This window comes from Drosophila mauritiana, chromosome 3L (genome assembly GCF_004382145.1).
Source record: "Drosophila mauritiana strain mau12 chromosome 3L, ASM438214v1, whole genome shotgun sequence".
NCBI classification, from domain to species: Eukaryota; Metazoa; Arthropoda; class Insecta; order Diptera; family Drosophilidae; genus Drosophila; species Drosophila mauritiana.
Window position 1 is genome coordinate 13821110 of NC_046669.1, and position 25650 is coordinate 13846759.

The window sequence follows — 25650 nt, forward strand, 5'->3', positions numbered from 1 at the left end:
GATTTTAAACTCTCTAAAAAATATAACTCATTAAAAAAAATGGAAAACGACTACAAACTTTTGAAAAAATATAAAGCAAACGTGACTTTTATTCAAAAATTCACCTAACATATTTTTTTTAAATAATTTGAATCTTATTTCAATAAAATATTTTTCAGAGTGCAGTTTGAATGAAAATCTTCTATACGCACTTGGTTCTTTTTACCTTTTTGAAGAACCCGCATCTAACCAATGTAAATAATTGCGGTAAATGAAATGCACTGCAAACACACGAAAAGAACTGAAAAGTTGGGCAAGGAGGTGGTGGTGGGGGTACCGGCGCACAACTTTAAACAGGTGTCGCATTTTATGACAGTCTGTTTTGTTTCCCTGTGTTTTATTTCTTTATTGTCGTTCTGCCATGTGGTGCAATGTGTGTGTTTTGCTTTTCATCTTTGAAGTATTCGAGTGCATCTTGCAGGTACACATGTGTGCATACATATGTATAAATGTATGTATATACCAGGTTTATATGTCTGTGATAGACTTCCGTATTTACCTTTCACTAAATACAGTAACTAGGGCTTGTTTTCCATGCTTGAATTATTTTAAGTCGCCGCAAAGGGAACCTTACTGAATTATTGAAGCATAAAAATGTTGAAATACATATTATTCCGATGAAAAGCTTCCTCAATCTGGTAGAAATATATTTTGGAAAATATTTTTATATTCGCTATCCATTCCTATTTTACAATCAGTTTTCATCAGTTTTGTAAACTTATGTCCCAGAATATGAAATGTTACACAGAAGAGTTTCTAAAACTATTAAATATTTTTTAATAATAGGTTTAATGTGATATTCTCCATAATTATCTTGACCTTTGCCAACAAGATTTTATTTCTATTACTTTTCGATATTTTTACTAGACATTTATATTTGGCTTTCATTCTTAATATTATACCAATTTAAAATCATCAACATTTATAGTTCTGTTAAATTTCCTATTTGGTGCGAAACATTGCACCACTCCTTATATAGCAATCTCTCTAGCCAGAACTGTGTTTTCCGCCCTGATTTTCTTGACCTGCCTCAGTCTTTCCTTAAGATCTCGCAGACGAGTCTACGAAATCTGCCGGGTTTTCTTCCGCCCCTTCCTGCTCCCTGCTCCCTACCCACCCATCAAATAAGGAGTGGCACGCCTGCCTCATTATTCATTCAGCTAAGACATTCACCAAAAACCTGACGTGGAATTTTCGCTCTTGTGGATTCTCTGCGGGCTTCTCCTGGGCTTCCGCTTTCCGTGTGCGCCCGGAGAATTTAAAACCGGCGGGAGGGACACAAATTAGCGGGAACTGCCAGCGAAGCATTCGCCGGATCAGAAATAGAGTGCAAACTAGAGAGCAAGATGTTCGGAGGGAGTTCCTCCATGGGTGTCGACAGTTCGAGGCATGAAAATAAATTCACTGAGCTAAAATAAAATATGTCAGCATAGTCGCAAATGAGATTTGTCTCAAAGTTGTTCCAGACGTGCTGTGGACTTACTAATTGATTTTAAAGTATACACGGTGGGAGGAGATTATACAGTGCGTGTCAGCGGCATAAGGATTACAAGATTTACTTGGAAAGCAATGTGATTGGGAACTATGTACATTCATGCTATTGTACACCATTCTTACTAACACATTTGTAATTTAAGAGCTATAACTTAGGTTTCTCTCCAAGTTTTCAATTAGTTATTTTCTTTTTCCCTACATTTGTCACTTTCCTTATTAAAAACCATTATGTTCCCCTTCAATTCACACCCTTAAATGACCTAATTTTCCCGATTCAAGTGTTGCAACAAAGTTTTCTTCTTTGTTTTTTCAGACTGTGTTTTGTATAATTCATCAATATTGCTTCAACCTCTTGGCTTTCTGTCATTTTCTTCGATTGTTGTTTCAGTGTGTCTGTTTTTGTGGGCGTTTTTGGATTGTTTATCTGGGGCGTTTACTTTGGGTCTTTGGGGGCTAATTTAGTAGATTAGCTTATTTGAGGGTTAAGTGAGAGATAAAAGTGGAGTTGGTGGAATACGACCAAAAAAAAAATTAAACTACTGAATTCTGGAAAATTGTTTGCAAACTACGTTTCTAGAATTCAAGTGGAGAATGGTTTAAAATGCAGAATTTTGTGTATCTCGCACTGCCTTTGTTAGTTACTTAAACAATTGATTACTGCGTCACTGAAAATTCAGCAAAAGCACGTAATTTATTTGAAATTCATTGCGGCTAAAAGAAGTTCTCGTTTCCAGGCATTAAACACGTTTGCCTCTTTTAATGCATTTTTCGAACAGATTTGGCAGAGTTAGATAAGCAAATACCCCCCATAAGATGATTGGTTGAGTCAAGCAAAACTAATTGAAAAAACAGCTGTTTCTGCTTATCGATGCGTTGCGATCTATCGAGCAGGTAGTTGAAAAATATCTACGCATCTGTTGCCACTTGAGTAAAAAGGATCTGTTGAAATCTCCGCACTTTCCTCGCTTTAATTTGGATTTTTCGTAGGAATTTTTGAAATTGTTCTCTTGAACTGTGCAATCCACTTTCTGAATCGCATCGAATTCAAACTCGCCCCTTCGGTTCTTGTATCTCCTATTTTGGTACGTGCGGTTTCATAATCCACAAGTATTATTGCGACAACAACACGACATCTGCATAATTATTGAGTTGAATGGATAGATGGATGGATGGATTACATGTGTGTCTGACAAAACAACTGGCTAGTAATTGAACATCTAGGAGATATATGTACATATCTCCCCTTTTTTCTTTCGCTGTTCTCGCCGGTTCAATTTTTCAATTGTTTTCTCTCGCACAAGTTCAAGTTTATTAGTCATAAAGTGAATGGTGGGGGGAAGGCATCGGCATCGGGGGAGGGCAACCAGCTGGTCAAGTCTCGGATAACATCTAATAAAAATAAAACCCAAATTCAGTTGCATGCTGTCAGCGCACCGCCCCCTTCAGTTCCCAACTTGTGCTATAATTATACAATTCCATATAGAGTCGACCAGACATACTTATACATATGTATGTATATGTACATACATACGTGTGAGTTTTGTTCATTTTTTGGTGGGGGCGGGATCGGGTTTTTGATCTTTAGCATATGGCTAATGGTTCGGCCTTATGAACTGCAGTGCCTCATATTCATGCGCTCCGCTGTGGCCATTAATGAATTGAAAGTGGCCTGAGAAATGGTTCAAGGCTGGATTGGGTCACTTGGTTAATGGTAAATGGGAATTATGGGTGAGATTGGAAGGGCTTAAAAACCGTAAAGTGCGAAATGAGATTTATCAATTCAAATTGGAATATATGAGTGCACTAATAGCAACTGAAAGAAATAACAAATAAATGTAGTATTATGTCATTATTTCGAAATTTGTATATTTCAAGCAATGGATATATCTTTTTACCTTAAAGAAAATAATATTTCATAATAAAGTGTAGGTAATTTGAGTGTATGCCAGCATCAATTGCAATATAGTTCCCAGTGCCTCCAAAACCATTGCATGTGCGAAATCTCCGATCTCTGGTGGAAGCTCAGACCAAGTTGATCACGACATTCTTTGCCTGGTTATTACGCCTATCTTTCGTAGCTCTCTTTTGTTTATGAATTTCACACAATTCTTTATTCATTTATTTCTATTTCAAATGTTGCTAACTTTACTTTGCATATCAGGTAGCGATAATTGCAACGAAGCTAAAAACAAAAGAAAACCGTTCATGGGAAATATATTTTATAATTTCAGTGGGCAGAGGGGAAAGCTCATGGGAAGCTTGGAAAAACTAAAGCCGCTCGAGCATCTGCAGTAACTGTAAACCGAGCGGCACGGATTCTCTTCTAACTGCACTTCTTGCTTAGCTGGTTGTGTGGATTTAGTTTTATTTCTTGCCTTTTTGTGACCAAAGCAGCTGGCAAAAAGACTGTCATTTGCATAAATAACTGTGCCATAGATAGTATTGAAGGTAGAAAAATAAAGAAAACTTGGTAGAATGAAAACGGATAGATTCAAGCTTTTAAGCTAAATGTGCTATAAATAGTAAATAATCGTAATTTTGAAAACTTGTACACTATATAATTTTATGAAACTATTTTCTTCATTCATAAAAGAAAGCTTGGTAGAGTACATACCATTAAAAGAAGAAAAAAAATTGGCCTATTGTGAAAATAGTGACCTAACTTTTAAAAATCGCTGTAATCATAATAAATGCGGAACAATGAATTATTTAAAAAATAATACTATTTTTCAAGGGCTAATTTACAAATTTTACTGCTGCAACCGAAGTTAGCCAAGTTAGTCAAGTGTCATAGCTGTCAGCCATGTGACCCATCGGGGGTGGCAGCTCGCACATAAAATCCCCACACCCAGCTCCAAGCCATTATGCAAAGCAACCAACAAAGCTAGAGAAACCATTGCATAAGGGAAAAACATTTTTGTTTGTGGTTATTTGGGTTTTGCTTTATTTTGAGTAACTTTCATCGATTTTCTCAGTGCACACTTGTTGTTGCCATCGTGGGGTTCGCCCAAGGTTCGTTGCTCTTTTGCTTTTGCATTTTTCTCCAAGTCGCCTCCTTTTGTGGGTTGGTCAATGGTATATATTTGATTTGATTTGATTTTATTTGATTGCCGGTTGGTTGTTTACTGTTTTCTTTGCTTTCTTTTGAACTTCAGTCTTTTCTGTGTAATCACATATTTATGCTCATTATAGCATATTATTACAGCTAAACGCTTTTTGCATCAAATTAACCAAGCAGTCGATATTTAATCACAAGTTTATGGTTTGTTTATTATGAAATTGATGGTTTGTATATGCTGGTACGTGTAATTTGGATTAAAAAAGTGAAATTCGCAAACATAGGTTTAAGGAGATCGCAGACAATGATGGCTTTTAATTAAAAATTTTATATCAAATAATTTTAGTTAGTTACCAAGTTATTCTCTTAAATTCTTAAAATTATCGTTACATATGTTGAATTGATTTGCGTTCTCCTTAACCTAATCTTTGAATCTATAATTTTGCCTAATCCCCAAAACAAAAGTTGACCCAATTCGGCTTTCTACAACTAACGGCCCTGACATATCAATCAATCAGACAACCGAGCTCGAGCAATTGTACTCACGGTATTTATAGGTTTTTGTACTCCAACTACATCTGCTCCCCTTAAACGCCCACCGATATTTGGTGACAATGCCCAAAAGAAACGAAAGCGTGAAACTCGAAAAGGAAAACGAAAATGTTGGCAAGACAGAGCCACGACCAATTAAAAAAGAAATATAGGTAATTACTCACGCTTAGATCGAGGGACTTCTATAAAAGTACTTAGGCCCTTAGTCATGCCTCAAAGTTTTGGTTAATTGAAGAGGAGGGAAAGCGGGGAGTAATGCAAGTGACCAGCCAGGAAGGGAAGTAATGTCCGCTGAAAAACCTCGACCCATTTAGCTAATAATATTTTGGGCTGATAATTTTCATTTTCCTTTTTCCGGAAACGGAAAAACACACCTGTTGAAGGTTGTTCCTGAACAGAGTCTTTGGTTAGAAAGGAAAATGTAATTAGTACTACTACAAATATTTGTTTAGCACATAGTTTAAGTCGATCTTGTGTTATTTTTTTTTCAAAGAATCTCAATGGGCTTTACGAATTTTCAATTTACTAAGTGCTCTAGACAGCTTAGAACGTACTTTCCCGATAGGTTTTCCAATCAATAAGTAATGTATTGATGGGCTCGTTTTTTGCGCTTTTGCTTAACTTTCAGCAATTGCATGTGGATTTTGTGTTTGCACTTTGACCTATTGACCTGCATGTCATGTCTGTAGCCAATTGAACATCTATATACATTTCGCACACAACAAATTTAATATCTTAAATTTTTTATTCCTTTTGCAGCTGCAGTACGCTTTCCACCAAAATGGCACCAATGCCCCGAATTCAGTTACCCAATGGAAATTCTTCCATAAAGGCTAGCACAAATGATTTTCTGTTTGCGGAAACAATGTCCGGTGACAGTAGTCCCACGCCCAGCAGTCCGCCGTCCAGTACAGGTATGGATAAAATTTAAATAAATTATAGATTCGGTTACTAACTAAATCATGTTTTAAACTTTAGCAGGCGTTGCCAAATCTCAGTGTTCTTCCCTTTCGGATGGCGAATCCTTTGAGGGATATGGCGAAAATGAGTATCCCACGCAACTTCGCGAAGCCCGCAGCTCCAATTCCAATGGAAGCCATAATATCAGCAATCATATTAACAATAATCCTAATATCAGCGTGGGTAACCACAGTGGACACAACCACAGTGGGCACTCGAACGATGGAAATAACAACTTAAATGGCAGCACTGGCGTCGAACTCGATTTGGCTCCACATGTCGGTTCATCAACACCCCAGGAGTAAGTTCTCGAAGCATTTATACAGTGCGTTTCAAAAGTTTCAGTTAAATCAGTTGTTCTATTAACTGTTATTGAATTTATAACATATAATTATGCAACTCCTGTCAAGCAAAGAACATTAGTCTTGTTGAATTACCTCTTGATTACTGTCAATTAATCTTTTAAACTAACTGACACTGAAACGCCTTGTGTATTTCCATTGTCACAACTGATGAGCATTTACTAACTCGATTTCATTGTTGCAGTGATGACGAACTGAACATAATGCCCCGGGACAATTGGGCCAGGCGCAGTCTGCGACGAACTCCCACCAGGTAATCTCGCCCATTTCGATCGGATCACCTCCCAAAATGGCAATCGAAGCGAATGCGAATTTGCTTAGTTGTCGGGCATTTATAAGGTTGCGCACATAATCCGGCTGAATACGTAATAGCCGTGAACATAAAATAAAGCTGACCAGGCCCAGAGACTTCATCAATTCAAAACTCTCAATTTGTCTGTCCGAGGCAGCATAAAAAAAAGCGTATTTGAATAGTTAACCTTTTCTTTATGTAAACCTGTGTCTGTTGGTTTCAACGTATGTATGTGTGGCATGAAAAATGCATACACAGACTGAAACCAGTTTTTTCTATGCTCTGACTTGGGCTCATGAATCGCTTTGGGCCGTGATTCATGCGTGTCTCTGTCTTCGGGTCTCGGAATCTCTCACATCACAGAGATCGTGCCTCTCTTCCTGGTCGTGTTCACCCGTCTCTTTCTCTCTATTTCCGCCTTTGTTCAACAAGTTGCCATAGCCGTGGTGAATTCACAGTTCACCTGATCGTAAGAGAGTCCAAAAAACTCTCTTAAATTATACAGTGATGAGTGTTAGCTAGTATAGCTAGAATAAATAATTTAATAATTTATTTAGTTATTTAACAATTTTTAAAATGATAGATCATTATAACTGTCTATATATATATTTAGATAATTAGGTATAAATTTCATTCTTATGTATGTACATATATATAAACTTAAAAGAAAATAAGATGATTAGAAAGATTGTCAAGTTCAATTTCTATATTTTTATTGCGGTTTCTTTTAACGTTAAATCTGTTAACCTAAACTAAACCAAAAATGACTATTAGATCTCCCAAATGATAAACATTTTTCTTACAGCAATCCTGATAGTTTATCCCAGCGTCGTTGGGGATCCATGAGACAGTAAGCACCCTTGACGATATTTTCTTTTGGGTTTTCATGTAGAGCTTCATATAAATCATAACCCCCATTCTTGCTCCATTTTGGTTTTGGTGTTTTGGTTTGTAAATAAAAATATTTATACCTTATTTATTTTATTTTAAAAATATTGGTGCACTGCTCCTTAAAATAGTTCGTTAATATATATAGTTTTAAATGTTTTCACAAGCGTTTCGATGACATCTTGTATCCAAGATTGTTAATTTCAGCTATAAGTAGCCTTATGTTTTTCCCAATTTTCCATTAGCTGGTTTGCTCAATTGCTTATTTTTCGTCTGCCTAAATTAGTTATCAGTTTTTCCCATCTTATTCGCCTGCTTCAATTGTTGTACAACTACATAGATGTTCAATTGGGTAATTTTCAAGAGCTTTCCTAAAGCTGCCACCCCCAAAAACTAAAATTTATGATTATTGCCTGCGGGGGCTGTCATAAAAGTTACAACCGAAAAAAATTACTCTCCTTTCTGGGACTTAATTGCATCTGAAACCAAAACGAAAGTAAAATAAATATATCAGATTAACAGCAGGAGATTTAAGTTAGTACAATGAGAGCTCTAAGATGGAATCTGCTACAATTTATATAACTTCCTTTGGCAGTTCTGCTTGTCAACTGGCGACCGTGCTTCCTGCTGCCATCTTCTTGAGCCAAAAGTAGTTTGGCCGCTTTTGTGAACTTTTCTCGGGGACCGAGCGAAAAGGTTGAAGGTAGAAGATGCGGGTCTTTTCTTGTCTCCCCTCGTTTTGGCCAGCTCCTTCCCTCTTGACGTGGCTTACAAGTTGGCTGACTCGCTGGGGTTGTCATGCTGTTGGAATTTATTTTTTCGCTCATGCGATCGGAGGAAGTGAAGTGAGAGGGTCCAGAAACAGGTTTAACTTGCGGCAATTGTTAACTCTTCAGAATTTAGGCCGGCACTTTTGTCAAGTCGCGAATAAAATTTGACCCAAAATAAAACTCAGTCTGCTGATGTTATCGATTCTGACACATTTATCTCGTCTCGTTAGGTACTGTTATATATTTTTGATGGTTTGTCATTAAACTAAGGCTGTAATAGTTAGATCATAAATTAGACATCGATCAATATCGATTAGCATTTTATTTATTTAAAAAATTTTTTCATAAACATTTCCCTGGAAATTAGGCGAGAAATCGAATAAAGTAATTAAAATCGTCTGCATTAAAGGCGTGTGCAAATCAGTTAACCCCACGCAGGCTATAAATTGTGGATGCTCTGTCAACTTTCCGGACCTTGATGTTCCCATGGCTTCTCCTCTTTTCGAAGCAACTTCAACTTGGGCCGACTGGAATTTGTCATGCAAATGCCTTTGTTTTTGCTCAGCTGCTGGGAACATGTTTTTCCCAGTCTCTGCACTTGGCATTCAACAAAGCTGCGCTGGGAAATGGTGGGGGAAAATGCATTAAAGAACCGAGAACAATTAGGGGAAATTGTGGGAAGAGGTTAAAGATTTTTATCCGAAAACGGAAAGGGAATGGGATGGGTGAAAATCTGCAATTATTTTGTTCTAAAGAACGAATACTTTTCCACATAGGAAGGAACATTTTAACATACATAACATTTTTGAATTAAGTCTAGCAACCAAAGAAAATACTTTTCATTTCACATTATTAATGTGTTTTGTTAGCCGTGTAATACAAACAAAATTACAGATAGAAACTAACAAAAAGTCAGCCACAAAATGTGGAATTATCGTCAGGAAGTTGATTTGGAAACATTGGTAAAGATTTCGCCGTACTGCCATTCTTGGCCATCGGCTTGTTGGTTCACTCTTAAAGGCCTTGATTTGTGGAAAGTTTTGGTATGGGACAGATCACCAACTTACCGGGTGGTTCTTACGATTGTCCTTCTCGGACTCCTCTGGCTTGTATTTAAAAAACTCAAACGCAGATGGAACGATGTAAGTTAAAAGTTCTAAGAAAACATACAGTAGAAGGGCCTTAATGAGGTTTTGTCCTAGGTGCCTATGTCGGAGATTGAGTCACTGAGAAAACGTGTTCAGTTTGTAACCAAGGATATGGCCATGCTGCAAGAAGCCCTAAATTCGACCGTAATATCCAAGCCGCCGCCACTGATTTCTGATAGTATTATGAGTAATATTATTGATAACTTGGATGAACCACAACCCAAAGAAAACGATGAAAAGCTATCAGGATACAAAGAAATCTTGGATCCTCTCCCACCAGAATTCGACAAAACTAGTAAAACTTGTGCGCTAGTACCAGAAGAAAATAAACCGGAGCCTGTGATTCCAGATGCCGAACCTGGAGAAGATTTCGTAGTAAAAAGTAGGGTGCGATTTGCATTAAGAGATCAGGGAAAACAAGCCAAAGAAGAGAGCCAGCCCATTAATGCAGCGAAACCCACTAAGATTATAGCTGAGAATAATGTATGCGTGGAAAATAGAAATGTGCGTAAACGGCCATCTCCTTCGACCTCGAAAATAGTATGGAGGCCCTAGATCTATTTTCAGGAATTTTGACATTGGAATATTAAAATTGTAGTGCTCGAATTTGTAAGAATCCATTCATAGCGATTTGTATAAAACTTGTGATCTTATTTCATTATAGCCCTATGTCAACCTTGACATCTTGCCTTCACAAGCGGTTGGCTTTAAGTGATTTCCAATTGTCTTTCGTGGTAATTTTCACCTATTTCATTGTGTATCTCAGTTTTCCCGTGCATAGTTCCCAAGTCTCCGTGGTTGGCCCTCAATTAGCCTTAAAGGTGGCCGGCTGCCTAATCGAGGCAGTTTCCAAGCCACTTTGCGGGGGCCCAAACATTGTTGGCAGTTGGCTTGCATTTCTTGGCTAATTGGCAGACCTGGCGACAATTTCCCGTTTTTTTCCTGCATGTATTTGAATTATTTGGCAGCTGAAAACGGCTTGAAAGTCCGTCTATCGCCAATTTGGCTTCGGTTTTAGGTAGTTACCATCTAATGGATACATGAGAATGTTTATTGTTCGCCAGATTTGTAGATGTTGCATAGTTTTAGTTTTTAGTATCGCCGAACAACATGTTGGCAGCAAACAAGTTGCATGGGAAAGTGTAGGGGAGTTGCCAGATGAAAAAGAAAAACACTACCGTCATTAGACACATTTTAACATTAGTAATGAGACTATAAATGTTGTCTTAGGTGGCAGCGCAGAAAAGTAACTTAATTATTTAAAAGTTTAGGAATGTCATCTTAAAATAAAAATTTCAGAAAAAATATATTTATTGATATATGTATTTGGAATTGTATTATTTAATGCTGAATGAAAAGGAATTTAAATGAATATGAATATATATATCTATATAAATTATCAATATTCTAACATATTCTGGTAGTAATTTCCAATTTAGATATAACTTTATTTTTTATATCATAAATGATTGGCATTTGTAAGTTCACACTCGCTGTGTAACTATTTTAGTCTGTCTGGCAAGTTCGAACTGCAACAATGGTTTTGGCCCTCTCCCACACACACTTGTTCGCTCTTTTGGCCTGCTTTTCCGCTTTGTTTATTATTTGGCTGGTTGGCTCTCTCGCTTCGAACCTGTTTGCTGGCCGCCTTTAGATTGAGCAGGCGGCTCAAAAATCGGAATGTGGTATTCGGTTTTAGTTCGAACATCGCTGTAACCGCGTGCGGATGTCAGGAAATTTGTGTCGTCGTTTTGGCCCGATTTGATTATTTATTAATCGCCCGAGAGTCTGTGACTGGTGTTCCGGTGTAAAACCGAATAAAAATCAAACAAAATTCCGCCGCATCCATTGAGAAAACCAAAGTATGTGAAAGTGTCTGTGTGTGGACTTTGTTTATATACAAATGTGTATATATGTCTATGATTTTTTGGGGCCCCAGACAACGCGGCGTATGCGAAACGTTTGTGCAAATAGATTTAATTGTGTTTTTTTTTGTCGGTTTTGTTTTTGGCTATAAATTTCGCTTTCCACGGAATAGAAAACGTTTTTAATTCGAGCTGCGCGCTTTTATGAGATTTCGTACATAGTTTTGTGCTATAGTTTACACTTTGGTAATTTACGGCGTCACGCCTTAATGACGTCCAACTACCATCATAATAGCCACAATAACAAGCGCAGTCTTTGGCCATATACTGCACATTCCCATGCAAAATCGGAGGGTCTTCGCCATCTTCTCGTGCGTTATCCTCTTCTCCATCTTCGACATGTGTGTCTCGTCTTTTGCACGTGACTTTTCCCGGGGTTTCCACGGGCCCACGCCCTTTTGTGCTGCACTTTTCCCATGCATTCATCCAAATTAAGGCCCATTTGTACACATACGGGTAAAAAATAGGTTGTTCAGAATGCATTAAAATAAGTGTGTAGTTTGTTGCACAGGTGGTATTCCACTTAAAAGAGACAGACATTTATTTGTTTCTGCAAGTGTTATATAAACTATCAATTCCCACAGATTTAAACTATTAACTTTGTTTTGTTACATTGAGTTTACTACCAAAACAGTTCTAATCACAAAGTTTTTCCATAATAAAAGAATAAAAATCTTCCAAGAACGTGTTTATATGGATATGATAATTCCTAAACCATACTAGAAATTTGATAAACAACTCAGAATTGGTGTTACTTATATTAGGTAATTTGAATTTTAAATTGGGGAAAGTTGTTAAAATATTGCATACACAAGTTTCTATTTAAAGCTTCTTTAACATAATAAAGTATTTTGAACTGAGTAGCTCTCTTATAGAGTATATGTTTTAATCATTTCCTTTAACATTACACACTTATTTCAACACCTTTTATAAGCAGTAACGACATGGCCAATCAACCGAATCTTTAGATTGCGTTTGAATCTGAAAGAGTAATCGACTTTTTAAAGTGCGTTCGTTTCCAACCATTGCCACACTCACCGCATCATCTTCACCGGGCTCTTTATAGCGTTTCAGCCCTTTTCTGCTCGCATTGTCGAGGGTCATCAATCAAAATCGAATCAGTTTTATATCGCCTTAATTATCCGGAGAGCAGCCATATAAATGCTGCCCGTTCGCGGCTGCACGATTTCATTGCTAGTTGGTCAGTGCAGTCGAGAGTGCAGTTTTGCAGCGCTTTTCTTTTCGATTTTTGAGTTCGATTTCGTTTTCGATTTCGCTGGCAGAGAGCGTTTAACGACGTTATCAGAGCGATTTTCAGCAGCGTGTTGGCTAAATATTAACCATCCCATCCGCTCAATGAGTGCAACACTTGCGGCTTGGCTTGGATGTTCGGCTTGAGGAGACTCGTAATGAAAAGTGAAGTGTGGCTGGCGGATCCGTCAATTGCGAAAGTGTGTCTAATTTGCCGATGATGAGTGCGAGTGCGTTTTCTCGAATGAAAATTTCCTTTTTGTGGCAAATAACGAGCTACCAATTTGCTGAACGGCTCATAAACCAAATCAAAAGTGAAGTTAATGGAGGTGCAAACATCTGGTGCACCAGTGCAAATAGTCATACATCGTGGAGGGTTTTGGAAAAATGTTAAATTCACCAGTTTTTTGCAGTTCCTATTTGATTTACCAACTTTGTACTACCTTTACCCATAAAGAGCTCTTAATATTGTTGTAACACACAAAGGAATTAGCAAACGAATTCAAGCCTTTAATCTTATCAAAAAGATAACTGAGTATACGTTATCGGTTTAAATCAACATATGAAAGTCAATGACGTCCACAATGCGGCCAATGGCATTTAAAACTGATAACCAAGTGAGCTAACCCAACGATCAAAGATTAACATCTAAAACAAACAATTAAGTTAAAGAAAACAGATCTCACCTAAATGGATGATGAATATTTTGAGTATTTTCCCTATGACCGCCGTCGCAGTCATTTGAGAGACATGTGCGTATTAAACCCTCACTAGAAATCCTTCACCAACTTGTTGTTACTGTTGCACTTAGCTTAATTCATGTTGTTTGCCATATCCATATTTAATTCTCAAGAAAGCCCCAGAGACACGCCCACCACAAGTTAGCCGGAGACGCCGACGCCCACATGTCCATAAATACTTTCACTTGTCCGGCAACAAAAGGCGCACATTTCTACTTCATATTTTCTGTGACTCAAGGTATTATTTCTTTGGAAATCGCAACAATCGCGACATTTCTTGACCCCCAGTTGTTTCTTTAACGCTTCTGAAGAAAATAGCTGAAGCACAACGAATTAGTTTGGGTAAAAGTTGTTTGTAAGTCGGAAAAACTATTTGGGACAACTTTTGGGTTTTAACAATACTACCAATGAGTGTATTTCGTTTTTAATTTATGAATTCTTATTTTCATAGTGTTTTTATAATTATTACTTAAAGAATCAGAAAATAGACATAGACATTATTATATTGCTTTCTTTAAACAATCTCCTCCCGAAATCTTTTTATATTGCCGCCCTTTCTCTGGCTCTCTGGAACTTTAATGAATACTTTACCTCCTCTTTCCATAATTTAATTATCCACAAAAATCTGAAAAGAAACCAGATACTCTCGTAACCAGAAGAAAACCGGTCTAGGGTGCCGAAAAAATAGTTGTTTTTAATAGTTTCAATTAGCTGAACTTCCCAGGCGCTTAATGAGCGGTTTTCGAGCTGCGACAGCCGAATGGGCGGAGGGGCGTGGCCAGGTGAGTGGGCAAGGTGTGCTTCACCCTTTGGCAAGACTGCTGAAATAGTAACAGTAAGCCCGAATCAGAAAAACCACTGTGCATTGAGGCGTTTCGCCGTGAACAACAATTTCTGCAATAGAAAACTTGATTTGGGCAGGCCAAAAAAAAAGCTTCCGCCAGATTATGTGGGTCAATCTCACCTGACGGGGACAGGTGTTTGTCTAACTTATTTTTACCCTGTTTATGTTTGCCTTTTCCTTTTTTTTATTTTTGCACAATCCGATCGTGATTGATTGACGTGCTTTGAGGATTGGCGCGAAAATATGAGACATAAATTGCACTGAAGAAAGACAGGGAAAACAAAGAGAAATACTGAAAATGGAAGAAACTCGAGGGGATAATGGCAGTAAACACACAAACTCATTGTCTTTTTTCTGTTATTGTTTTGAATTTTAAGTAGTAAAGTTCAAGAAACTTTTGCCACCTTAACTTAGTTGATTATTTAATTTCGGAAGGCCCTCAAACTTGAGATCATTAAAGTTTGACTTTTACTTTAATTTGCGTCGAGCCTCGTAACAAGTACGTCAAACTGGTTGCCACTTCTGTGTAAAGAGTTAACTCGTTATGAGACGAGTCCCTTTGTCAGGTGACTTAAGATGAGGAGAAGGGGGCTTTCCCTGCATTCAATTAACAATTTCTTGCTAAAAGCTGCAAGTGACGTACCTAAAGGTAGTTAAGTGAATTTAACTGAAACTTTTTTTGCCATCTTCGTGTGAGACGCTCTGTCATCAACTCGAGATATTTAAAAAATAGGTATTACTAGTTATTAGTACTTACACTTTCGTTTATTTTTACGTTTTTCAAAAACTGATTTATGTTTACTTTATGAGCATTTAATTACATCTTAAACGTTAATCTACTTGTGCAATATATGCACTTGATAGGTTTAAATTTCGTATTGAATATTCTTAATTCTATAGTACAGCCTTGTTACCATTACATTCCACTTGTTGCTGATTATACAATCTACAGGGCAACAAATACCTGTGGAAAATTACATAAACAAATATATATTTACCTTTGGTTATGACTGCAAATCATTCTAAATAACAATTGAAATACCTTTGCAAAGCTCCCACTCCGATTTTCGTGCCTAACCCACTCCCACCCTATTCAGGTGACCCCTCGCAAAGGTCAACGAAGCGGAACGCATTGCGAGAGGGAATAGAATAAATGAGGGGTGGTGGGGGGTAGTAGGAAAATGAGCATGCAATCAGTAGTAATTGGTAAAAAGGTAAAATAAATGCTTAGAAGCGGTAGACTTTAGCATTCAACAGGTGTTTGCCAAAATGCATTGACCATTTTTACCTAACCATAATTTATTTAAACATTCAGATTGTCTCTTTTGATTTATTTTCTTTGGAATGAAGCAAAGAATCTTAAAAAGATTCCAAAACGATGAAAGTGTGGAAATGAGTAAAAAAGGAAAACCGCTACATGATTTCCGGTCAAAGTCTCCAATTTCATTGAAATTTTCAAGCACTCCCTCTCCGAAATTCAAGGTTACCCAAATGCCGAAAACTGATTCAGTAATTCAGACTCCACACCCCTTTGAATCCCTCCCCTGATCGCCACTCCTCAGAATACTGCCAACGACCTTAATCATATTTAAACAGTTTTTTTTTTTTGTTGCTATAGAGATTACATGCCATTACCTTGATCGTTTTTTGTCTACAATTAACTGTCATTTTTTGATAGGTTATTTTCTTTTTCTGGTTTGTTTTATGTGGACTTTTCGTTGGCTTTAATGTGAGGAAACAAAAAATTAACAAAAAAAAAAATAAGTTTGCGTTATACAAGTTAATTTTTTATTGTTGAAAACATTTTTATTTTTAATGCTGTAGTTTAATTGCTTTTGCAACACATAATAAAACAGTCTAATGTAATTTTGCCAATTGCCAAGGTTATAATCAACGAAATCTGTTTTACAAATACATATATTTATACCACCAGTTTTTCTTGATTTTCGCAGTTCAAGTATGTATCTTAATTTATTATTTTGTGGATAGAACCAGTAAAATACAACTTTTTCGGCTCGACGAGTATAAAGTAGCAACTTTTCGGCTGCCACTTTATGTCAACTTCACTTTGCATCAATAAATTGCCAGACGGACCAATGACTCATAAAAAGCGGCTATTCAACTAACCGCAAATATTTTTTTTTTTTTGCATTTTCTGCTTCTGCTTTTTGGCTGAAAAAATTGCGCAACATTTTGCAGCAGGTCCCCTCAACACTTTTTGGCTCTGGTCAATTTGCAATAATTTGCTGGCTTGTTTTTGGATTTTTTTTTGCATTTTCTACGAGCACGCAACTTCAATTTGTATGTTGGCTTTTTACATAAAGTAAATTAAAACATAAAATAAAGTTGTGTTCGTAGAGTGCCATAAACCCAGATGAGATAGATTTTTTTGAGCTCAACTAAACTGAAAAGTGGGATAATGAGTTCAGTTGGGGCCGAAGTGAGACAGAAAGAGTCGAACAGAAAAGTGGAATAACTAACGTTTTGTTTGCACACTTTTCTGGCTTTGCAAATTTTGCTTAATATCTTGTTTTCAATTTTCCAAAACGGAAACTATTTGCGGTTTTCAAATCTACGGTTTTATGGCACGGCCTCACTAAAATCCAAAAAATTTTCCATGAATTTGCCATGTGAGATCACCTCAGATAAAAACCGCAAAATGCTTTTAGCCCATAAAGAGAACAAAGTACTAACAAATGCAAGCGATGTTATAGTTTGATGGGTATTTTAGGTGTTAGTAAAAATAAAACTGTGCATAATTTTGTTTTTAATTTTAACTGAGTCTTTTTATATACGCATATATTGTTTCGTTAATATGCAACAACTCAATTATCCCAACTGAATATTTATTTAAAAAGCCTTTCAGCAAAAGCATACAAATGAATGAAGACACTTTTCCGGCACTTTTCTTTCTCCTTCATTTGGCTTTAATCTGCTGTAGTTGCAAAATGTCTCCCACCTTTGACCCATTTTCCCGATATGCACTTTAGGCAAACACACATTTTCCCCCACTTTTCCACTTTTACTCGAAATTTAGTCGTCTGCGTCTTTGTGTCTTTTGAGTCTCTTTATCTGTCTACATCTACATCTTTCGCAATTATTTTGTCTTTGACGTTTCTTTGCTGCTACAATTTCTTGGCTGCATTTCGGCTTTTCCCATTTTCTTTTACCTGTTCGCGTGGGTGGCGCAGTTTTTGTTGTATTTTGGCAGCTACCATTGGTAGTGTTGTTTCCTTCATTATCACGTGTTTGGTTTCTTTTTACTTTTGTTTGGCTGCCTGCGTCAAGTTGTTATTCAAGTTGCCTTTTGTGTGTAATTTCTTTTTTGTTGGCCATTCAATGCCAGCCAATTTATTTGCATTTCGAATTGCTGGAATTTCATCCATTTTGAAGGGCTTCTATGGGTTGCGGCTCGCTTAGGCTTAGGGTTAAATTTTCATTTATCTATTCTTAGTGGTTTGGTGGTTTGTTGGTAGAGTGCGGAAAGTGTGTTTAATTTACTAATCAATGGCTTTTTTTTCGTTTTCAGTTCCGGCCGCAGGCAGATTAGTTCAAATGCCTTAGCCAGGTGAGTTTACTACTTATTATTAACATTAACAAGAAATATAATAAACACGATTTTATGGTCAGTGTTTTCATGGAGTTTATTCAAATACAGCAATCAAATGATCTTTTTCTGTCCAAAAACCATCTTAAATTTAATATTAAAACTTTAAGATGTGTTATACACTCTTTATAAATTGTAAATTTTACATTTTACATGCTGGTACATGGGTAGCACTGGTCTCGTTAAATTTGACAGCACTGAAAGTTGCTTACAGAGCCCATTCGCAGCCGGCAAGTATGCTGCACATATTGAATTCGCCTTGTGTGCTAACATTGTGCTACAGTTTGAGATGAATTGTTCAGTTGGTAAAAGTCTTGGCTATATTGTATATCCAGACACACTACTGGTATATCTCAGTTTGCAAAAAGAAATGCCTGATTCAATATTATGCCTTAAAATAGTAGTTAATATTAAATTTAAATTAATTTAAATCTCTTTTTAAATTGTAAATGTTTCTGTTTTGTCCTTGCATTGTTTTTTCGCCGTAAATGACTGTATTATTAGAGACTTGCACCAATATTATATACATTTTCATTTTCATTGTCAAGTAAAAATTTATTTAACCGAGGCGAATTCGAAAAGGTATCAACTGAATTCTAAGGCGAATTCGTTTTATTTTGAATTTTTCGTTTCTTTTAAAAATTACGAGTTTTTAATAAACAGTTAAAACTTAATTTAAAAATTATTTGATTAAGTTACTTATAAATTAAATGTTTTTCAGCCAACTCTACAGATCATCGAGCTTTAACTCATCGGGCCGTAGCTCCAACTGTGATACAACAGAAGACATGTACAGCGACATAAGCTTGGAGAATCGTCATGACTACGATTATAGGGTAAGTGTACCGATTAAACAAAGCTCCAATAATTATTATTTATAATATTTTATTATAATTAAATAAAACCCAAGTAGTACTATGTTTTGGATTCCTTAGCTCAGATAATTAGATATCGTTAAAGCGTCAATTCAAATACATAGTTTCCACGACTTTTTACACATTTTGCTTGCACAATTCGATTTTAAAGTCTTCGCAATAGATGGCGAAAAATAACGGAATAAATAAATAAATGTACCGTCGCATGAATTGCCAAAAAAAATTGTCAATGCTTGATATTTCATCAAAGAAATTGCTGATGAAGAGACATAATCTGCACTTGAACCTAATTCGCAATCGCAAATTTTATTTCCCAACATGTGTGTGAGCTTGAACATCATTTTCATTCAGACGAAATTCCGAAAATGTTTTCCATGTTCGTTGGGAAAATAAAAACCGAAATCCCTGGAAAAGTGAATTTGTGACTTTTCACTTTGGATCTTCGGCCGCAATGAAATCAAACGTGTTTTCTTTCCCTCAATCGCTGAGGCAGTCACCTTCGCTGGTATTTTTACTGGGAGTTCGTGGCTACTTGGCAGGTGAAATTCAGTGCTTTGGTTATGTGTAGGTTGCCGTTGTCTATCGCGATCTCGGCGGATCCAATCCGATTGTGCTCCGCCGACTATTATATAAAGCGAAAAAAGCAAAAGCATTTCAGCAGGCTCTCCGCAATTGGCCATGGCCATTGGGGGGGAGTGCATTGGCGCCTCAAGGTCATTGAAATTCACTCAGCCTCCGCCGGATCACTGTCGATTAGATTTCCCACTGCCCATGTAGACGCTTATTTGATTGAGTGCCAAAGAGGTCGGGAAATCATCGATGTCTGCAGGGTTTATTTTCGCTTTTCCTTGTGGGAAACGTCAGAAAGAAATACACATTGTATGTATATGAGGAAGAGTTCAGTACGTGTGTGGTTTTCATCGGCTTCTGTAATGGATATGTGCATATTTGAGTTCAAAGTTTATGTGTACTGAATGTGCTTACTTTATTTTCGTTACTATATTTACTTTTCTGCAGTTTATAATATAATTTGTTTACCTTTTATGAAAGTTTCAATACCAAAATATAAACCAAGTTATTTTTTAAGCAAAACTTTCTTTCCTATCATTGAAACGCTTAAGATTTCCTCAAAGAAAGCAAGCAAAATATAATCAATTGCTAGAAGTGCACACATATAATGGTGATACACACAGATGTAAAATCGCTTTCTGCATAATTGCTCAAAATAAACAAATAAAAGGAGGAATGAACGTGGTAAAAGTCGCCGGCATACAAAAGGAAAGGTGGAAAAGCGCACAGGAAAAAACAAAGGAGAAATATAAACAGAAGGAGTGAAAATAATTTTTGCGAAAAATCTCACGTACGAATCAATTTTTAAACGCCCCTGTGCGATTGTTCTTTTATGCAACAGGCCAACGGGAAACGGAAGTGGTATTTGTAGAAGAGGGAGAGAAGGGATTTTGGCCAGGTGCGAAACAGGTGGAGTTGGGCCAAAAGATCATTACAAGTCAAAGAAGTGCCTCGCATTTCGTTTGATTGTTGTGTGAAACTGGGCGTTGAATACGAAATGAGTTGCGAGTGGAAAAGCAGATGGCTTATTAAGAAAGAGAATGTTTTTGGCATCAACTGTACTGCTATATGAAAGCATTGAAATATTAACTCGCTCGTTTGAATTCTAAATATATTTTACTTACCTTTACAGCAATATAAAAGTAGTAATTAGATCCCATTCTGTCTTTATATTCAATCCTAACCACTGTTTGAAAGTGGACTGTGAAAACTCAAGAAACTTTCCACATCTCACCTTGGCCCGATGCCCAGGAAAGTGTTAAGCGTATCCAAAAAGATTTTCACTGCACCGAATACGATTTTCTATTTGGTTCTTCTTTCACTACTGCTGACCCTATTTTCCGCACCCCGGCCACTACTTTTTTTTAATGCTCCGTTGGCTTAATTAAGCTGAGGTCACTCATCAGACAATCTAATGCGGAAGAAAAGAATCGCATTGGATTGAACCGAAGGTGTTGCGTAAGGTTTCGGGATGGGGGATCTTGACATGGTCTTCCCAGTTTTCCCAGCGCTGTCAGAGGTTGATTAAAATCTGCATTTGTCTCGGGCTCTTTGCAGCTGTTTTGCATCGTCGCACTTATGCAATTATAACTGTAGGCAGGCCCAAGACAATGCCACAATTGCAATTTGTTCAATTGTCAGAGTTGGCAAGAGATGTGGGGATGAAATCTGTTTTATTTTCTTGGCCTAATACATGCACAAGTGGAGTATCTCCGCTGACGACATCACTTGAAGTTGTTGCCCAAGCAAAATGTTTAGGATTTGGTAATCGCTCGAATTGAATATCTCCCCCCGGCTTTGGCTCTTCCAGTGGCAATATACACATGTGCATATATCTTCGCCGCAACGACGAAGGCGTCGACTGGAAACAGCCACCTACATGGCATCGCCTTTACAAAAAACTTCCACCAGGTGTCTGGCTAATAGAATGCATAAATATAGTAAATGGAATACAAATGAAGCTACAGTCAGCAGGAAGGAAGCAAATATATTCAAAGTGCGCTGCAAAGAAATCAGCATTTGAATTTATTGAACAACGGCTTACTTACTGGTATTGCATATTATCATGGTCTACAAGATGATTTACTGTCCTACGAGCTCACTGAATGATATATTATAATTATTGAATTAAAAAATATTTCCCAAACTGTGTAAACTGTTTCAAAACATTAACATTGCACTCCCATGATAATATGACTAAGCAAACCAATTTCTCTGTCATTCCGACCAATTAACCTCCCCCTTATGGACTTGCATCACCTATCCAATCGCAGCAATTTCAACCCATTTGGGTTAAACGATTTCGTAAATGCCTTTGAGTATTTAATTCCGTTTTTACTGCGGTATACTTTAAGGAGCATTTGCATTAATTATGATAATTGCAACGTTTATGCTTCAATTCGTTGTGTGTGGGTCTCTTTGTCTTTAGGATTTCGATGGTTTCTGGGTCAACGTCACATTTGGGTTAAAAATTGATTTTCGTTTATGTTTTTTACTCGAGTTTTTCGTATTATTTTTGTATTTTCCTTCCATATCTCATTCGGCTCGGCTTTATGCTTTTTATGTTGTGCCGGGCCTCGGCTTCTGATGGTCTTAAAGGTGGGCGTCAAAGGTGCCAGCAAAATTGTTTAATCGATAAGACGACCCAAGCAGGTGGCGAATGGAACGAATGGCACGAACCGCTAGACAAAATCCATTTTCAGTGTTTTTTTATAGAGTGTGGGTGCAGAAAACGTTTTTCTTTGCCGGTTTTCAGTTGATGGATCGATCGGCGATAGTTGGAAAATAAGAAATATTTCTTAGGGTTTTTGTTCTATTTTTTAAGGTAAACCTCGCATTAAACTTGTTGGGAAAAGTGTAATAATTTGTGTGGCGTTAGTTGTTTTTTGGTTCTTCCCCTTTGGCTTGTACTGTATACCCACATCCTCTGAAAAATATTGCTTGACATTAAAATGCTTCTGGTGTTGACTTTACATTCACCTCGTTTCCATATCCATTATCTTGAATTTTGCTATTCCAAATCTAATAATAATTCGTTCTTTATTTCCTCTACTTCCAGGTAAGCAAAACAATAGCCAAACACAAACTACCTCGAGCACTCTTATCTTACCAATTCCACTTGGTAAGTGCTAAAACGAACCCACAAAAGTGTTTCTTGTCTACCTTTTATCTAAGCTGAAAAATCGCCCGAAGAATTGGCCATAATGTGAATTTATGTTCCCACACACACTCATACTCTGGCAAGTCCATAATAAAGAGGCGCCTATTTCTGGGGGCGTGGCAGTGGGAGCAGTTGGCAAGTAGAAATCCTACGCTTTCCATTACGTCATGTTGGCTTTCCGTATATTACTTTTTGCACAAGGTTGTCCAAGGCGAACGGGGCGTTACATTAATGGGTAACTAGTCAAAACGAATCGAATCGGGTTCGAGTTCGAGTTCAGTTGGGGCTGCACTTGTCTTGGCCAACTATGGGTTGTATCTTTCTTGTCTTCGCTATTTGGTCGCACTACAATTTATTATAAGTAATGAGACAGTGGAGAGTCGAGTTAACAATTACGACCTACGTGCGAATAACCTTCTTTCGTTAAATCATCTTGAACTTTTGGCATTTTGAGGTAAGATTATCTAAGGCTTGTTTTTAATTTTTATTAATTTGTTATTGTTATTTATTTTTATAAAGAGAAAGTCCTTGCAGCTTATGAAATATGCCAAACCTACTTTTTCGAACATTGTGTTTACAACGTTCTTGGTTAGTAGCCAATCTTATCGTACTTCAACCTTCCTTTAGTTTCCCCTTATAACAATTCTTGTGTATATGTATACCCAAATAGCAATTGTTGTCTTGGAAACTAACTAGGCCCTGGACTTTAATATATACACAAAATGTGCTAAACCCAAAGAAGTCGGAGTACAAGAGTTTTAAAGGAGTGCTATGCGTTCATTTTGACAACAAACAAATGAATAAATATAAATGCAATAGCAACTTCTTTAAAACTTGGATAATTCACACAGTTTCCGAGCAAAACTCGTATTTGCTTTGCCAAATAAATATTGATTTTTTTTTTTTTGCATAATTATACAAACATACACTCATCGCGTGGATATATAAAGTTTGTACACAACTGCAAATGAAAGGTAAATATTGCCGGCTTTAAAAGTATCTGTGAGTTTTGCGTTGATTAGGGCGGCAGTTAAACAAATTAGAAGAGTAAATAAGGTCTGTAAGATTACGTTGTGACACGGATAAAGGTAGCTTTAAGTGTATGGGGAGGTAATACAATAAACCTATTTTAAAGACATTATTACCTAAAATATACAAATATACCCATAATTTGAAATGTATTAAAAATTGTGGAAGCCTGCATTGATGCCTTTTTTTTTGCTACTGAATTTTATAAAGAAGGCTGTGGAATGAATTTCAAAGAGCCCTTACTTCAGGTCCCTGACTAACCCAGAACATTCGTCAGTTCAGTTCCAGCTGATCTACTGTACGGTTCTCTTGAAAGTCGTTTCTCTTTTATCATAAAACTGTCAGCCCCAAGTTATCCGGTAAATATTTTTCTTGTTTTTGAACAAGACATCGTTCGACTTTAAACCTAATAGATCTGGCTTTCCTTCGAAAATTTTCGGCATTTGCGAAGATGTCGTTGCCACGCGTTTACTTCGATATAGCCGCAGGTGGAGAGAAGATAGGAAGAATTGTGATGGAACTACGTTCGGATGTGGTGCCCAAGACGGCGGAGAATTTCCGGGCCCTCTGCACCGGAGAGAAGGGGTACGGCTACAAGGGATCTCCATTCCATCGCGTGATCCCGAATTTCATGTGTCAGGGAGGTGATTTCACCAATCAAAACGGAACTGGAGGACGCTCCATTTATGGAAACAAGTTTCCGGATGAGAACTTCGAGCTAAAGCATACCGGAGCTGGTGTACTTTCGATGGCCAATGCTGGGGCCAATACCAATGGATCTCAGTTTTTCATTTGCACCGGGACAACCACCTGGCTGGATAATAAGCATGTCGTGTTTGGCAAAGTCGTTGAGGGAATGGATATCGTCCAGAAGGTAGAATCCTACGGTTCAAAAGATGGGAAGACCAGCAAGAAAGTTATTATCGAAGACTGCGGTGCTCTCTGAAGGGTGTCAATACATAATTGTGCTGTCAATCACACACAATATTACACAGAAATTATACTTTTCAAGAAAAATTAGCAAAATAAAGGGGGGTGCAAAATAATGTATTTCTTCTGTTCAATTATTTACATCGCTCTGTTTAGGGAAATTCTCCATTTCAAACCAATTCTTTGAATCATCCGGAGCACCCTGAACAGCCCAGTTCCCTGACTCATTTTCCTTTGATTTTCCTTTCCATTATTTTTAATTGACTCAATTTAGTTCAAGAGATGCTCGCATATGTCGCTTTTGATTCTTTGCACTCGATTCTCATTCTGTCTCCCATCACCTTTCCCTCAAGCCTTCCTATCCACTTTACCCGAATGCACTTTGCAAATGTCTATTAAGTCACTTACACTGTTAAAAAAATAAATAAAAAGAACAAACCGGTGGACCCATCTGTAATACATATATTGCTAAATAAATCTTTAAATTCAAATGAATCGCTTTTCTTTTTTTAATATACGAATATTATAATTGGAAGTCAGTATTATTTTTTAAACCTAAAAACACCTGGCTAACTATGTGATACAATGTGTATACATATGTGTATGTGTATATAAAGCACTCAGCAAACCCAATTTTCTTTTCTCAAGTGCATGTATTACGAATTTCCAACACTGCTAAGTCGCATTAGTGGAATTTTTCTATTGCGTTCGTTTTGCTTTGGGGCTCTGTTTTTTTGTATTTCTTTTCGTTATTTTTTGGGCACCCAAAACAAGTCGCGGTTTCTGTCGACGTCGACCGAGGCAGCGGCAGAGGAGGGGCCGCGACTTGACGCTGGCTTTTTAGCGCTTTCCTCTCTCAGATTGCATTTAACGCTTGCCGCGTTCACAACACTAGAAAAGCGGAGCAGCGCAACGAACGGTCGCCCTGTCTCTCATTCTCTCGCGCTCTCTCGCGCGGGTGTTTTGTTGTTGGGCAATGCAACTGCCAAGGAAAAGGAAAATGCTAAGGAAAATGCAGCTGCTGCTGCTGCTCTCCTAAGCAAAATAGCCAAATTAAAAAAGGTTCGAAATTCGAGAAAATTAACCCAAAGTTACCTCAATTCGTGTGTTTTTGTGTGTTACCTATTATCGATCGAATTCGCTTATCAGCTGTGTC

The 25650-nt window shown here is 37.3% G+C and overlaps 3 protein-coding genes across 10 annotated transcripts in view; all 3 read left to right on the forward strand.

The window, feature by feature from the left end:
• Positions 1 to 25650, forward strand: part of LOC117141621 (rab11 family-interacting protein 3) — a 41640-nt gene that overhangs the window by 3121 nt on the left and 12869 nt on the right. For 2 of the 7 annotated variants that reach the window (XM_033305144.1, XM_033305141.1), the window contains 6 exons: positions 5903 to 6057; positions 6122 to 6404; positions 6650 to 6718; positions 7563 to 7607; positions 17853 to 17891; positions 18652 to 18766. In XM_033305144.1, coding sequence (XP_033161035.1) covers positions 5925 to 6057; positions 6122 to 6404; positions 6650 to 6718; positions 7563 to 7607; positions 17853 to 17891; positions 18652 to 18766 — 684 coding nt within the window. In that variant the 5' untranslated portion in view covers positions 5903 to 5924. Of the gene's footprint in view, positions 1 to 5902; positions 6058 to 6121; positions 6405 to 6649; positions 6719 to 7562; positions 7608 to 11273; positions 11426 to 13152; positions 13492 to 17852; positions 17892 to 18651; positions 18767 to 25650 lie in introns of those variants that run through there. The other 5 variants (XM_033305143.1, XM_033305147.1, XM_033305140.1 and 2 more) reach the window with 4 other exon arrangements.
• On the forward strand, positions 9260 to 10244 carry LOC117141624. The gene is made up of 2 exons (XM_033305154.1): positions 9260 to 9557; positions 9618 to 10244. Exons 1-2 carry the CDS (start codon positions 9339 to 9341, stop codon positions 10116 to 10118), a joined length of 720 nt encoding a protein of 239 aa, XP_033161045.1. The 5' UTR covers positions 9260 to 9338; the 3' UTR covers positions 10119 to 10244.
• Positions 23814 to 24614, forward strand: LOC117141625 (peptidyl-prolyl cis-trans isomerase). Of its 2 annotated transcripts, none has more exons than XM_033305155.1 (2): positions 23814 to 23923; positions 24016 to 24614. In XM_033305155.1, exon 2 carries the CDS (start codon positions 24016 to 24018, stop codon positions 24508 to 24510), a length of 495 nt encoding a protein of 164 aa, XP_033161046.1. In that variant the 5' UTR covers positions 23814 to 23923; the 3' UTR covers positions 24511 to 24614. The 2 variants fall into 2 exon arrangements, with proteins under 2 accessions (XP_033161046.1, XP_033161047.1); XM_033305156.1 differs by having other exon boundaries at positions 23825 to 23923; positions 23978 to 24614.